This window comes from Acinonyx jubatus, chromosome E2, assembly GCF_027475565.1.
Source record: "Acinonyx jubatus isolate Ajub_Pintada_27869175 chromosome E2, VMU_Ajub_asm_v1.0, whole genome shotgun sequence".
Taxonomy (NCBI): Eukaryota; Metazoa; Chordata; class Mammalia; order Carnivora; family Felidae; genus Acinonyx; species Acinonyx jubatus.
In genome coordinates, this window is record NC_069396.1 from 4,935,500 (window position 1) to 4,949,281 (window position 13,782).

Genomic DNA, 13,782 nt, shown 5'->3' on the forward strand with positions numbered 1-13,782 from the left:
CAAAGTGCTTTAAAATCCTGTGGCTTGAAGGAAAGGACCAGCTAGAGGCCCGGTGGGGAAGCGGATGGGCCCCCTGGGCTGGGAGGCGAGGCCCTTGGGTCAAACTTCCGCCTGTCTGGCTTGGCGCGAGCCTCTGACACTCCCGGGTCCGAAGTGGGTTCCTCGCGGTCTTCGAACGGGCAAAGGCCGGTGGGAGAGCGAGAGAGGCACAGACCTGCCCGCCCCGAGATCCCGGCTGGACCCGAGGCGGGCCGTGCTGCTCCGCACGAACACCCGCCACGACTTCCACGGCCACGCGCCCGCGGGACGGGCGCACCTAGCGGTGGCTGCAGCACACGAGGGGCTGGCGGCCCCGGGAGGGGGCAGCGGGTGGACCCGGGTTGTGCCAGGAGGGCCGAGACCCGCTAGGGGGTGGGCAGCCAGCGCGGGGTGATGTAATTGCACGGGCAGCCGCATTCCCGGCTTCACCGCGGAGGAAAACCAGCCGCCTGCACAGAAGTGAAGGCCTCACTGGGGTCACAAAGCTATTGGATATCAGGCTAAGTCAAGTCTTGCCCGGAGGCCTGGAGAACAGGTCAAGTGAGCGCTCGGGGATGCGGGCAGGTATAAATTGAATCCAAAGCTATTTATTGGATTACTTTAACGGCCATCTCCCCATGTGTATTTTACACACACTAGTTCAATCAAACGTTAATTAGGTGCTAAGTATAAAAAAAAGATCCTTGGTCAAATAATCTGGATACTGGCAGGTGAGAAAGTTAAATCACATGTCTCTGCTGTGGGACCTCAGAGCCTTTAATATGCTAATTTGCCCCGTGAATTTTCATGAAGCGAATGGAGTAGGAGGCAAGTTTTCTAAGCCCAAGCGACCTAAAGCCTTCCTTCCCAGTGCCTCGCCCAGGACAAGCGTCCCTGGATGTGCTTGGGGCAGGTCTGCGTCCGGGCGTGGGAGGCACCAGCCACCCTCAGCAGTGGGAAGGTGGCTCACCCTCTCACACGACACAGCCCTGCCCACACCTCCCTTTCCCCTTTGGCCTTGGGCTACGTGTATGCAATCCTGTGATGATGGTTTTAGCCCCTCATCTGACACGGCGCGCACACCTATAATCTGAAAACGTAGAAAACCACACAAATCACTTGTGACACAAAGGAAGCTCCGACAGCAGGATTTCAGGCACCTTTATTCATGGCGGGTATTCCTGGTCAGGGGAGCCTGCCTCTGCAATCTTTGTCACGTAAGGAAGACAACTCCCACCCAAGTCCCGACAGCAATCGGCCGCATCACTTCCGCTCGCCACTGACCAGGCTCGCGAGCTTCGTGCACTCGGGGCTCCTGTCAGCTGGAGGCCAGCAGCCCCGGGGCTCGCGGCTCAGCCGTGCACGGCGTGGCCTACCGGCCCATCAGAGGAGTTTCTGTGGCAGGGCAGTAACAGTGGGTCATTCACTCAGCTCAGAGGAAACTTACTCCTTTGTGTTACCTACGTTATTTATAAATACGACAAGTTATTTCTCAACAATATTATATATTTGCAATACAAACACGACTGGTGATATAGGAAACTTTAAAAAAAACTCACACTGTTCATTCAGGGTTTCTAAGAAGCGCTAGACCATCCCTCAACTTTTCCCATTTTTTTGTAGACGGAGTCACGTTTGCTGTGACAATCAGAGGGATCTCGTGCACGGTCAGGGCCGGCCTCTAGGCTTAGCGCTCTGGGCACTGCCTTTTTGACTGGTAGGAGTTACTACCCCTGTCTCGTAAGGTCAATAATAAAACCATTACTCTGTAAGAATTTAGGTAAGAAATCGTTTAAAGAAACAGTGTATCTTAAAAACTTGAGCCTATGACAAGTCATTTACCATTTTGTAGCCGGGCTATGGCACGAACTTAGCATGATCTGCTCTCCGGTTCTGTTCCTTCTCCTGGTCAGCAGCTCCAAGACAAGACGGCGAGCTGGGTCGTGAAATCCTGCCAGCTTTTCAACGAGGACTATCGTAGACGAACAGCACAGGGGCCTACTCAAGTGTTCAAATCTCATGCAAAACTCTAACTAATGAACGCCTCACTACATGAGGCAGTTCTGTCATTTTCCAGATTTGAGAATTCTAACACACAGAAGCGGGAGTGGCCATTCCTCATTACTCTGGCGTCTGACCTCAGAGCCTTAAGACATCAAATTGCGGTTCAACTTTGAATTTTGGCAACAGGGCAGCGCCAGAGATTTCTGAACGAACAGTTTTTAAACGTTCTGAACCACTTGAAAAGTATCACCGACGTGCTATTTGGTGTCGGCTCAACAGTCACTCTGAGCTGAGAATCAGAGAGTCGTCAACTTGCCAAACGTCTTCCTTCACAAAATCTGATTGGAACTGAAGGACCTACCATATGTCTAATAAAAATTTACACAGCAACTTTCATCAAACAGCAACTACTACAAAAGGAATGATAGAAAACGATGAGTTCACAAATATACACTAAAAAACTTGACAATTTTATGCAGGAACCGCCAAAGTTTTAGTGTTTAATATTTAACAGCACGACTGACCAAGGTCCAAGATGCGACGTTACCATGTTCAAGAAACTGGGGGGAGAATCACTCTATGAACTAACTATGTAGTATGTGGTAAGAACGCACACTTTCTAACAGAAAACCTGTCTACGCATAGTAGTTGCTTCAGAAAGCCATTCGGTCTTCTCTTCGCTTGTAAAAACGGTGCTCCGGGTCTCAGGGTGAATTAGCAACCTGTTGGAAGAGAAAAAACCATCGACATGTTATGTTCAGAGGAGGACAAGAATGATACATACAATTAGCAACTATAAACCCTTTGAGAACCCTCTAGGGAGCTAAACTTAAGTTTCTCTGCAGATGCCCCAACAAAGACACAACAGAGCGATTGGAAATCGTTACTTAAAAACTTCTGAATGCATCCCAGCTTCTCTTGCATAATATTATCCCCATCACTAAAGTCTCCAAGTTCACTTCACCTCCCGTCACTGCGGTTCTCGGGAGGATGTTCTCACTCACTGTGGCGGGACTTTGGACTGCCCCGCTGTAGGAGGCCCAGAAGCTTCTACGACTGGCAGGGCATTTCCCAGGACGCCCCTACACAGGAATAAAGAGAGGACAACCCACCCGGAACTGTGTGCCTCACTCACACAGCGGATCAACCCAATCGGTCAGAGTAACAGCAAATTTCCAGGTCTTTTACCTCCCAAGTCTCTATTTTCTTGGACTTCAAAGCAACCGGTATTTTACAGCTACTTAGGATTTGGTCCAGCCAGGACATGCCCAGCACACTTAAGAAGACAAAAGGAATTTGGTGCCTTTGGCTGTGTATTCTGCTTGGCAGCACAGTTACCGAAGATTCTCCGGAATCTTTATTTTTATAGTGAGTTTTTAATTCACTGAATTAAATGGGCTGAAAATGGGATGAGAGAAAAGGGAGTTTCAAAACTACTTCTGGGTTGCGACGAGGTAGCTATCATCGTCACGGAAAGCCTTAAAACGAGAAAGTCACTACGGGGAAACTGGAGGCCAAGTGCATCTTGCGGCCTTGCTACGTGGCTACTTTCTTTTTTTTTATTTAAAAAAATTTTTTTTCAACGTTTTTTATTTTATTTTTTGGGACAGAGAGAGACAGAGCATGAACGGGGGAGGGGCAGAGAGAGAGGGAGACACAGAATCGGAAGCAGATTCCAGGCTCTGAGCCGTCAGCCCAGAGCCCGACGCGGGGCTCGAACTCACGGACCGCGAGATCGTGACCTGGCTGAAGTCGGACGCTTAACCGACTGCGCCACCCAGGCGCCCCGCTACATGGCTACTTTCAATTATCAGTCTTTTGTCGGATATCTGGAACTACGTAGTGGGAATTTAAATCAAATTATTCGTCTTTTCTCGGGTATCTGGAACTACATGGTGGGAATTTAAATCAACTCTAGGGTGAAGGCTTAACGTGGCCTCATCTAGTTCATTGAAGTCACAATCAACTGCCGTCCTGGCATTTATCTAGTCCAGGAATTCAAAGCATTTATGAAGGCGGCAATGTGGGGTCTGGGTTATCAAAAAAAAAGAAATAAAAAAAAAAAAAGAAGAAGAAGAAAAATCTGCCAGTGGTAAGAATTCTCAGGCCAACGAAACGCATTTCTTGGGTTCTGGCTGCCATGATATAAACTCAGTGACTACCTAATTAATGTTAACCAATTACCTTAACTAATACGGATGCAGGTCTCATCAATAAACACTGGGAAAATAAACTCCTGCTAACGAATTCGTCATGAAAAATCTGCAAGCTCGGAGCCCGCGGAGGGGCCGGTACAAGAGACCCTTGCGAGGATCACGAGGATCACGGCTGGGAAGTGACGGGCAGAAAGTCTGACCACACGGAAGTCACCGCGACGCACACGCGCCATCCCGAGGCTGTCCCTTCCCTCACCTTCAACTCTTTGGCGTGGCTGGGATCTTGCTTTCGCCTTCCAGTTCTTCCACGCCAGCCTGTGTCATGAGGTCTGCAATGTTTTTCTCCAGGTCGTCAATGCGACTGCTCATGTCATCAAGTGGTGAAGTTAAAGGCCACACACAACCAACACCCCTCACTCCTCACCCTTCCCCTCCAGGGCCCCTGGAGACTTCGGCCCCCCGCACATCTGTCTCAGCGGAACTGCCTTTTCCAACTTCCTTTGAGTACCGACTTCTGCTGGCCAAGAGTGCAGGGGTCTGGGGGCCACGGTCACATCCCAGCCCTGCCCTTTACTAGCTCTGGGACCTGGGCAAGTTCTTGCAACCTTCCGAAGCTTCCGCGGTCTGCATGGGCTAACTAAAGGGAACATTGTCACTTCAGCAGTCTACACTGCTGGTAGACTGGAAATCCCCAGCAGCCAGGGGTCCAGCTCAGCTGTATCCCCAGCCCTTGGCACAGCACCTAAGACTACATCCAAAATCAGTACCAAAAAAAAAAAAAAAAAAAAAGAAAAGGAAAAAAGGTGGTGAACGACCGCCTGAGGCTGTCCCGCAAAACCTCACGTTTGTCAACACCGCCGCCCGGACGCAGGCGAGGCTAACCACGCGTACAAAGGATATTTCTGCCAATGATCTGGTCGGACATGGTCTGAAATTTATCTTGCATCTGTTGTAGGAGCGTCTCCACCTACGAAACAGTGACACACGGCACCTCGCACTTGCCCCGAGACGCCTGCGCGGGGTCAGCACGGGAGGGGGTGGGCCCGGTGCCCGTCCGGCCGGGACCTCTCCCTCTCCGGGTTTCGGTTTCCCCGCCCGTCCAGTGGGCCCTTTCCCGTCGCGGCCGCTGCGAGTCACAGTTCGCCGGGCCTTCCTCTCGTTTGGGCGGCGTGGAGGCCTCGGGGCGTGAGGGGGAGCGCGGGGAGAGCGGGGGGTGCGGGGACTGGGGGTCGTCCGGGGCGGGGGGGACGGCTCAGGGACAGGCGAGCGCGACTAAGGGAGGGGAGGCCGGGCCTGGGGGCCTCGGCCGGCGAAGCCTCTGGAAACCCGGCCCCGCGCGGCCACGGAGAGGGCGCTTCGGTCCGGGGCTCCCGCGGCCTCGGGCTCGGCAGGCGTCCCTTACCACCGAGGTGAGGTCCTGCATGGTCTTGGGGTCAGTCTCGGCCATCTCCCCGGTTCCCAGCTTGGCGGCGAAGTCTCAACCGTCACCTGCACTTCCGTTTGTCCGCGCACACGCCCCGCCCCCTGCGGCCTCCTCTCGCGAGACGGAGGCAGGCCGCGGGACCGCGAGGCGTTGTGGGAATCGTAGTTCGCGGCACGGGCCGGAAGGAAGGGTCTGCGTTCTCGCGTTTCCGTTCCAAGCGAGGCCCCGCCCCTGGAGGCCCCGCCCCGCACTGAGCCCGGGTGGAGAAAAGGGGACAGGCCCTGTCCTGGAGACCGCGGGAGGGGATGGTGATCTTGGCCTTTTCCCAGGCTGTCGTTAAAGGCCATGCTGTTTTGTTTGGCCTGTTGGGACGCACTTACTGGGCGCCTGCGAGGTCCCAAGCCCAGGACTGTGCCACCGCCTGCCCTCCAACAAAACCCTGCAACCCCCGAGTAGGGAGAAGGGGGTCGGGTCACTGGAGCCCGAAAACTGAGGCCCCGGGTGTGAGAGGCACGCCCACCATGCACACAATGCCCAGCTGCAGGCCTGGTCACACCCTAGACCCCAGCGTTCCTCCTTCTCCCCAGGAGGGTCGAGTGGAGGTGCTGCACATTTGGCACATTTGGGCAGGTTGTTTTTGACTTTGCAGCATAACGTACGTTCTGGATGGTGCAGAAATCCCAAGTGACTTTTCACCGAGTTAACCTGTTAACCAGCTCCAGGGCAGGAAACATGACCGGCCTCCAGGAAGCCCCTCACCTCAGCCCCTTTGCTATCACCCCCCAGCCCACCCACCCACGAGGGGCACAATCGTTTGTCTCCTGTGTTTCCACGTCGTGTGAGTGGAACCAGACGGAAGCTCTCCCTAGCGCCCGGCTCCTTTCATTCAACATGATGGCCCATGCTGATGAGTGGCCCAGGTGGGGGCAGCGGCGGGGTTCAGAGGCTGGATTTGGGTGTTTAAGGAGGGGGCTGCTGCTGAGTTGGGACCTTGAGTTCCAGCCTCACAGGTGGTTTTGGGATTGGACCTCATTAACAAGGGGGTAGGTGAGTCCTGGGACTGAAGGCCTGTCATGTTCCAGCAACTGTTCACACAGGGTAGCTAATTTAAGGACTGTGGGACTCAGCTGCAGCTTGATTTTAGCTGCAGAGAAGGCTGTAGGGGACCCCCCCCCCCCCCCGCCAGCATCTGTAAAAAACCTGGGGTGGGGAGCTGGCCATGGGAGGGTAAGACTCAGCTCTCTTCACCAGCTCTGCCCCCTGACTCCACCCCACCCCAGACCTTCTTTCCCATGACAAAGGGGCAAACCTCTGTATTTGGTTGTTGTTAACTGCTATGTGGTTGGTACTTTACCTGATTACTTAAAATAAACACCTCTCTGTGTTCTAACCTAATCCTCAGAAGAACCCTGTGATATGATTACAACCATTTTCCAATTTTGAGAAAACGGACTGGAGAGGCTAAGGCTCTTAAACCGGGTGGTCATATTAGGAAGAGACAAGACGTGAACCCAGGGCTTTCTGACTCTACCTTCTCCTGTTTCTGTCATTCTAGAATTCTCTGAGTTGCCCGAATTTAGAAGCAATGTTGCACAACAGCGGCACCTTTGGCATTTTGGGTCATAATTCTCCGTTGCTGTGGGTGGGTGGGTGGGGGGTGTGGCGTGCCCTGTACATTGTAGGATGCCGAACAGCTTCTCTGACTTCTGCCTACTAGATGTTTCCACTTCTAGATACTCTAGACTGCCCACTGTCTCCAGGGGTTGGGGGGAGTTGCCCTAGGTTGAGAACTAGTCACTTTAGAAGGATCTATGGACGTTGCCTAGAATTCTGTTGACTCTGTGTTCAAGTATGAATTTATTTTCAGTTGGGGCATTCCTTGAGACTATTCCTCTGGATATATTGACATTGGCCTATCCATTGACATTGGATAGGTTTCCTGGGCCTGCTGGAACAAAGTATCACCCACTGGGTGGCTTAAAACAACAGACATTTATATTCCCACAGCTCTGGAGACCAGGAGTCTGAAAGCAGGGTGGCAAGGTGTTGGTGCCTCTCTCCCAGCTTCTGGTGGTTGCTGGCAATGCTTGGTGGCCCTTAGCTCATAGATGCACCTGCCCATCTCTGCCTCCATCTCTTCACATGGGCTCCTCCCTGGATGTGTCCTCTCCTTAGAAGGTCACCAGTCATGCTGGATTGGGGACCCAGCCTGTTCCAGTATGACCTCATTATGCCTAATTACCCCTGCAGAGGCCCTGTTTCCAAATAAGTTACATTCTGAGGTATTAGGGGTTAGGACTTCAACATGTCTTTTTTTCTGGAAGGGGCGGGGGACCCAATTCAACCCAAAGCAGCTGGTAAAGTTACACCACGTGAAATCTGCAACCCACACCGTATTTTATAAAGTGTCTACATAAAGCTCTGGGATAATTTAGCTGGAGAGCAGCCAAGGCTGGGTAGGATTTCAGGCCTTCTTGCTTCTTGCCCCAATTATTGGGGCTCCCCCACTCTGCACAGAAGCCTGGATACCCACACTCTGGATTTGTAGCCAGGTTTGGCTTATGGCTGTGAACAACACAGAATGGGAATTAGCATGAGGACCTACAGTTTTGGGGGGTGTGTGTGTGTGTGTTCCTGGAGGGAGACTTGAGTCCTTTTCATTCTGATTGAAAAGTTCTTTTACATAAACAGCAAACAAACTTGACACCATCTAAGGGAGCCTTTTTTTTTTTTTTTTTTTTTGCACTTAAGCAGAAAGACGGCATACTTTTTTTGTGTGGAGACCAAGGTCTTTTATAAAAGACCACTTTAATTTTTTAAATAAATTTTTAAAAAATGTTTATTTCTTAGAGAGAGAGAGAGCGAGCACACACACAAGCTGGGAAGGGACAGAAAGAGAGGGAGACACAGAATCTGAAGCAGGCTCCAGGCTCTGATAGGTCAGCACAGAGCCTGATGCGGGACTTGAACCCATGAACTGTGAGATCACGACCTGAGCCAAAGTCAGACACTCAACCGACTGGGCCCCCCAGGTGACCCAGAGACCAAGGTCTTTTAAGGAGCTGCTTTACACAAAAATTTCCCTGATTTATAGTCGTGGCTGATACACTTACTCTGTGAGGTTGATATACTGAACATAACTGAATACTGTTCCATTAGCAAAACTATTGAATTATGTGTAAGGCACAAGTAGTTAACCTTTAAAAATGCAGCTTTGAACAATCCTCGTTTAAACCTTGATTAAAAAAAAAAAAGATCTGTGTAGATGAATTGCGTAACTGAAGTCATTCCCTTTCCCCCTTCTCAGGACGGTTTGGTTTTACGTGAGCCAATGTGGCACTTTCCTACTGGGTCCCTGGTTCCAGCCGGGCTGGCCCCGCGCCCCTCCTTCCCCGGGGCCTTGCATCGGGGGAGGTGTCCCTGCACAAGGGCGGTCACCTGGCAGTGAGACGCTGCGTGTGCCCTGTAAGCAGAGACGGAGGGGTCCCCGCAGGCCCCTGGAGAACCTGCCACTCACCTTCTCCCTGTCTGCACCTGCTTCGGCGCCATAGGCCCAACGCTGGTCTGAGCTGCTGTTCGCCTGCTCTGCTTTTCTCCCCCGCTGTCCGGTTGTCCCATGCGGCTGCGCAGGAGCACCCCCTGCCCCAGGGCCGGCTGTGCCGCCGCGTCCACCGGGGGCCTGGGTGCGCCAGCCCCCAGCCTTGCGTGGACGCTCCAAAGCTCCCCGGTCTCTCCCAGCCCAGGGTTTCCTTCATTCAACCTCAGAGGATAACCTTGTATTCTGTTTTACAGGGACAATAGAGACTATCATCACCTGTGTCCTACCGTCACATAAGTACCCGCCCGGGCATCATTCCAGCCCTGTCTGCCTCCAGAACAGGTGTCGGCCTCCCGTGGGGCGCTGGGCCCTGGACCCCTCAACCTGCTCCGGGAACTCGCCTCCTCCACTTGCCCCGCCCCTGCCCGTGGACGCCTTCCTCCCAGCATATAAAGTGGGGGGTAGGGGGGGCGGGGAAGGAAAACAAAACCACTCCGACAAGGTGCCCCTGTGCCGTTCTGTGCCACCACTCAAGAGCCAGGGTTCTAGAAAGAGGAGGACACGTCGCCTTCAGTTACTGGATCTGAGACGCTCCCTTCTATTCACGCAGTTTTGCTTGTTTCCTTTCTATCAAAATGTATGGAGGTGATTCTGGATGGTTCGAGGGCGTGGTCTGCACAAGTGAGACTCACCTGGGAGGCAGTTTTTCAGTCCTCCCTCATTTCACTTTGCTGGCGAAAGGTGCAGGATCCCTGTGGGGTGTAACTGAGTCTGAGTCCCGGCTAAAGCTAGGTCATCTCTCCTTTTCACACAGGGGAGTATCCTGCCCAGACCTTCAGTGCACATAATGTCTAGCTAACAGGTAATTATCTTCTTGGTTTTCATTGCATTTATTTTATTATTATAAAAGAGAGAGAGAGAGACACACACACAGACACAGAATCCGAAGCAGGCTCCAGGCTCTGAGCTGTCATGTCAGTACAGAGCCTGATGTGGGGCTTGAACTCATGAACCATGAGATCATGACCTGAGCTGAAGTCAGACGCTTAACTGACTGAGCCACCCAGGCACCCCTTGGCACGTTTTTTATACATTTTTTTAAAACCACGTATTTACTATTGAGAGACAGAGAGACACAGAGCATGAGAGGGGCAGAGAAAGAGGGAGACACAGAATCCGAAGCAGCCTCCAGGCTCCAAGCTGTCAGCACAGAGCCTGATGCAGGGCTCGACCCCATGAACCGTGAGATGATGACCTGAAACGAAGTCGGATGCTCAACAGACTGAGCCACCCAGGCGCCCCTGACCTTGGCTATTTGTCAACACTGTGGCAATGAACATGGGAGCCCAGTGATCTCTCCAAGATCCTGGTTTCAGTTTCTTTGGGTAAGTACCCAGAAGTGGGGTTGCTGGATAACATATAAGGTCCAGTTTTAGTTTTTGGAGGGCCCTCCCTCTGTCTGTGAGCAGCACTGTTGATGGAGACTGTGGGCCAGGCAGTTGGACCGGTGGCCAGTTGTTAAGATCCGTTGGTGCTGTAAACTTCCCACCCCACCCGCCCCCTTTTCTCTGCTGCTAGCTGTCCCCAGACCCTTCAGCTGTGCTGATCCCCTCGGTGTTCTTGGCAGGACAAGACATGAGTGTCAGTGTCCCGCAAAGCTGGGAAGCAGTGTTTTGGGGGCAGAGAAGATATGTGGATTTGGAGGTCTCAGCCCTGAGCTGGGCTGCCTTGGGGGAGGGGTAAAGTGACACTCTTATCTCTTCAATGCATCTCTCCTCTGTTGTTGTTGTTGTTGTTGTTGTTTTTTTGCACCACTGAAATGCTGGAACATTTCAGGCATATTTCTGGGCTCCCCAAAACATGTTCTCATCTGTGAATGGAGGTTAAAATTGGTGTTTCTATGGCGGGGTTGGGCGCGGGTGGATGGGGAGACATATAAGGACTGGTATCTCTCGTTCTGCCATTTTGCTATTGACTTTCATTGTTACTTTAGCGCATCCCAAGGGATACTGGCTTCTCATTCATGGTAAGAATATACAATTTTCTTGGAAAATACATGAATTTAAGCAAAAATTATCAATTTAAAATTATACAGTTTAAAACTGTAGTTGCCCTTGGTAGGACGGGTGCATTGGGATGGTGGGATTTGCAGAGGTCGTAGAGAGACATCGTTCAATCATGAAGATGTTCTTACGGATTAAAGTTCAGCAGCTGCTGGCCTCAGAGAAGACAGGGGAGCAAAGGGGAAAGAGGTGGTGCTTGCTGTGAAATTGCACATCATTCCATCCTTTGGGAAGGGGAAGCAGGAGGACATATTTGCTGAACCACCCTACCAATGTGACAATTGTAACATTGGAACATCGAACCCATTTTCCTTGGGGACATATCTCCAGAAGGATAGTGGGGAATTTCTGCAGGTTCCAAATACCCCTTTTGTACAGGACAAGCATTCAAGGTAACCCTCCGGAGGGAAGACGCGGCCCTGCTGGCCCAGGGAGGGGGCAGGGCAGGGTTTTCAGGATCTTGCTTGCTGAGGAGCAAAAGTGGGGCCCTGTTTTGGAGAGGGGCGTGTAGTTCTGGCAAGTTTAATTTAGAAACGCCTTCGTCCAGGTACCAGTGCTCCCGGCTTGGATTCCCGTGTGAAAAGCAAGTTTTGCTGGGATCTCTGGAGTGTGCCCTGGGGAGCATCCCTGGATCCTTTGTCTTGTGCACAAAAGCAGGGGAAGGTCTCTTGCGAGGCTGTTTCCAAAAGAACAGAAAATCGCTTTTATGGAGAACAATGGTACGTATGATCAGGGGTGTTCGCGATCCGTCTTGAAGTGTTTTGCTTTGGGTTTGGAGTGTCAGTTTACGTTTCTCATGCTCATTTGTGGCAATTTTCTGAATTAGCGTCTCCATGATTGGCTGCCAAGGAATCGCTTTCCTATTTATTTACCCAAACTAGCAATTTCCTGGAGACAGATGCCCGGGGAGGAAGGAGACATGTCAGGAAGACTGTGACTTGCCGGTTCGGTTTTCTTCAGCTTCACTCACCGTGTCCTGCCAGTTTGTCTCATCACCATCAATTTCATGTACTGTGTGTGAGGGTACAGCCTCGGTGGTTTCTTCCGGGTGACAGGTGGGTGGTGCTGTCTCAGGGTAGAGTGGAAAAGCGCCCGTGCTGGAGTCACGCACGCGGCTCACTAGGCAAGACCTAGCATGAGATCGTTTTAACTCGTGAGCCCCCTCTTATCATTGTACAGTGGAGACAAGGTCTATTCCAACATTCCATGAATTATATGATATACGTAATGTATAATGATGTTCCATATAAATTACATATGTATAATAGGTGTATACCTACCTACATACTTACAAATGTAAATACCTACCTACCTACATATGTAAATTATCTGGTCTGTAGCAGGCAGTTAATTACATTTTTAAAAATGTTCATTTATTATTTTTGAGAGAGAGAGAGAGAGAGAGAGAGAGAGACAGAGTGCGAGTGGGGGAGGGGCAGAGAGAGGGAGACACAGAATCGGAAGCAGGCTCCAGGCTCTGAGCTGTCAGCACAGAGCCCGACGCTGGGCTCGAACCCATGAACCGTGAGATCGTGACCTGAGCTGAAGTCGGACACTTAACCGAGTGAGCCACCCAGGCACCCCGCGTAGGAGGCACTTATTAAATATTACCACCTTTCTTCTCTTTTGTTAAGGACCTCCCTAAAGGAATCCTGCTTGCTTTCTATCATCTATCAATCAATCAATCAATCAATCTGGTTTGTTTCTATCCATTTCTCTCTCAATCGCTCCCTTATCTTTGTCTATCCGTATCTGTCTCTGTCTGCCCATCATCTGTATCCATTTATCTATGTATATACTTATCCCCATACCTACCGATCTATATTCACCCAATCTATTATTCTTTCTATCATCTATCATCTATCTTATCAATCATCTATCATCTATCTTATCAATCATCTATCATGTATCTATTATCTATCTATCTATCTATCTATCATCTATCTATCATGTATCATCTATCTGTTTTTCTCAAATCAGAGGGATCTGACTGTTATGAACGAGGAAGGGGGAAGAGTTAACTATCAGGAAGGCAGCACTTGGTTTTAGCCTTGGCCTTTCAACATTATAGGCCATCCAGAGCACCATTTAAACAAATATCCCTTTTGCTCTGCCACTGTGTTGAAACTGTACTAAAGACAGTCTAAGACCGAGGACACACTTAAAAATCCCAGATAACCTTTATTTAAATATTTCACAAATAAGTTACAAGTTTCTGTGCAACTACATGGTAAATAAAATGCTGATTTACGTCTCCAAGACCCTGAGCAATTCAGCAGCTCGAGCCCAAAGGAACGGCACTACCATAGAATTAAACATTTTAAAGTGATACACTTTTATCCCTTTTGAGTGTTTATGATAAAAATCTGTTTGAAATTTTTGAAAATTTTTATCTTGGGAGGATACATAATATTTACCACCAGAACGGTGTTGATGTGGGTATGACATCACAGACTATTTTTCATATGGCCTTCATTTCCAACTCTTCAATAATCTAAATCTATGTATATTATAAAGAATGGCTTTGCTTTCTAAAGGAAAAGCTTTGAAAAAAGCAGCAGAAAATGGAAATTTTCAGCT

The 13,782-nt window shown here is 50.5% G+C and overlaps 1 protein-coding gene across 2 annotated transcripts; it reads right to left on the reverse strand.

Moving 5' to 3' along the window:
• Nucleotides 1-1,164: 1,164 nt before the first annotated feature.
• HSBP1 (heat shock factor binding protein 1) lies at nt 1,165-6,381 on the reverse strand. 2 transcript variants are annotated; one of them, XR_008293566.1, is made up of 3 exons: nt 5,581-5,739; nt 4,435-5,145; nt 1,165-2,744 (listed from the first exon to the last, which is right to left on the reverse strand). XR_008293566.1 is itself a non-coding variant. In XM_053210338.1 (3 exons), the coding sequence occupies exons 1-3, from the start codon at nt 5,623-5,625 to the stop codon at nt 4,437-4,439; spliced, it is 231 nt and encodes a 76-aa protein (XP_053066313.1). In that variant the 5' UTR covers nt 5,626-6,381. The 2 variants fall into 2 exon arrangements, 1 of the variants encoding a protein (XP_053066313.1); XM_053210338.1 differs by lacking the exon at nt 1,165-2,744 and having other exon boundaries at nt 4,437-4,555; nt 5,079-5,145; nt 5,581-6,381.
• Between the last annotated feature and the right edge of the window lie 7,401 nt (nt 6,382-13,782).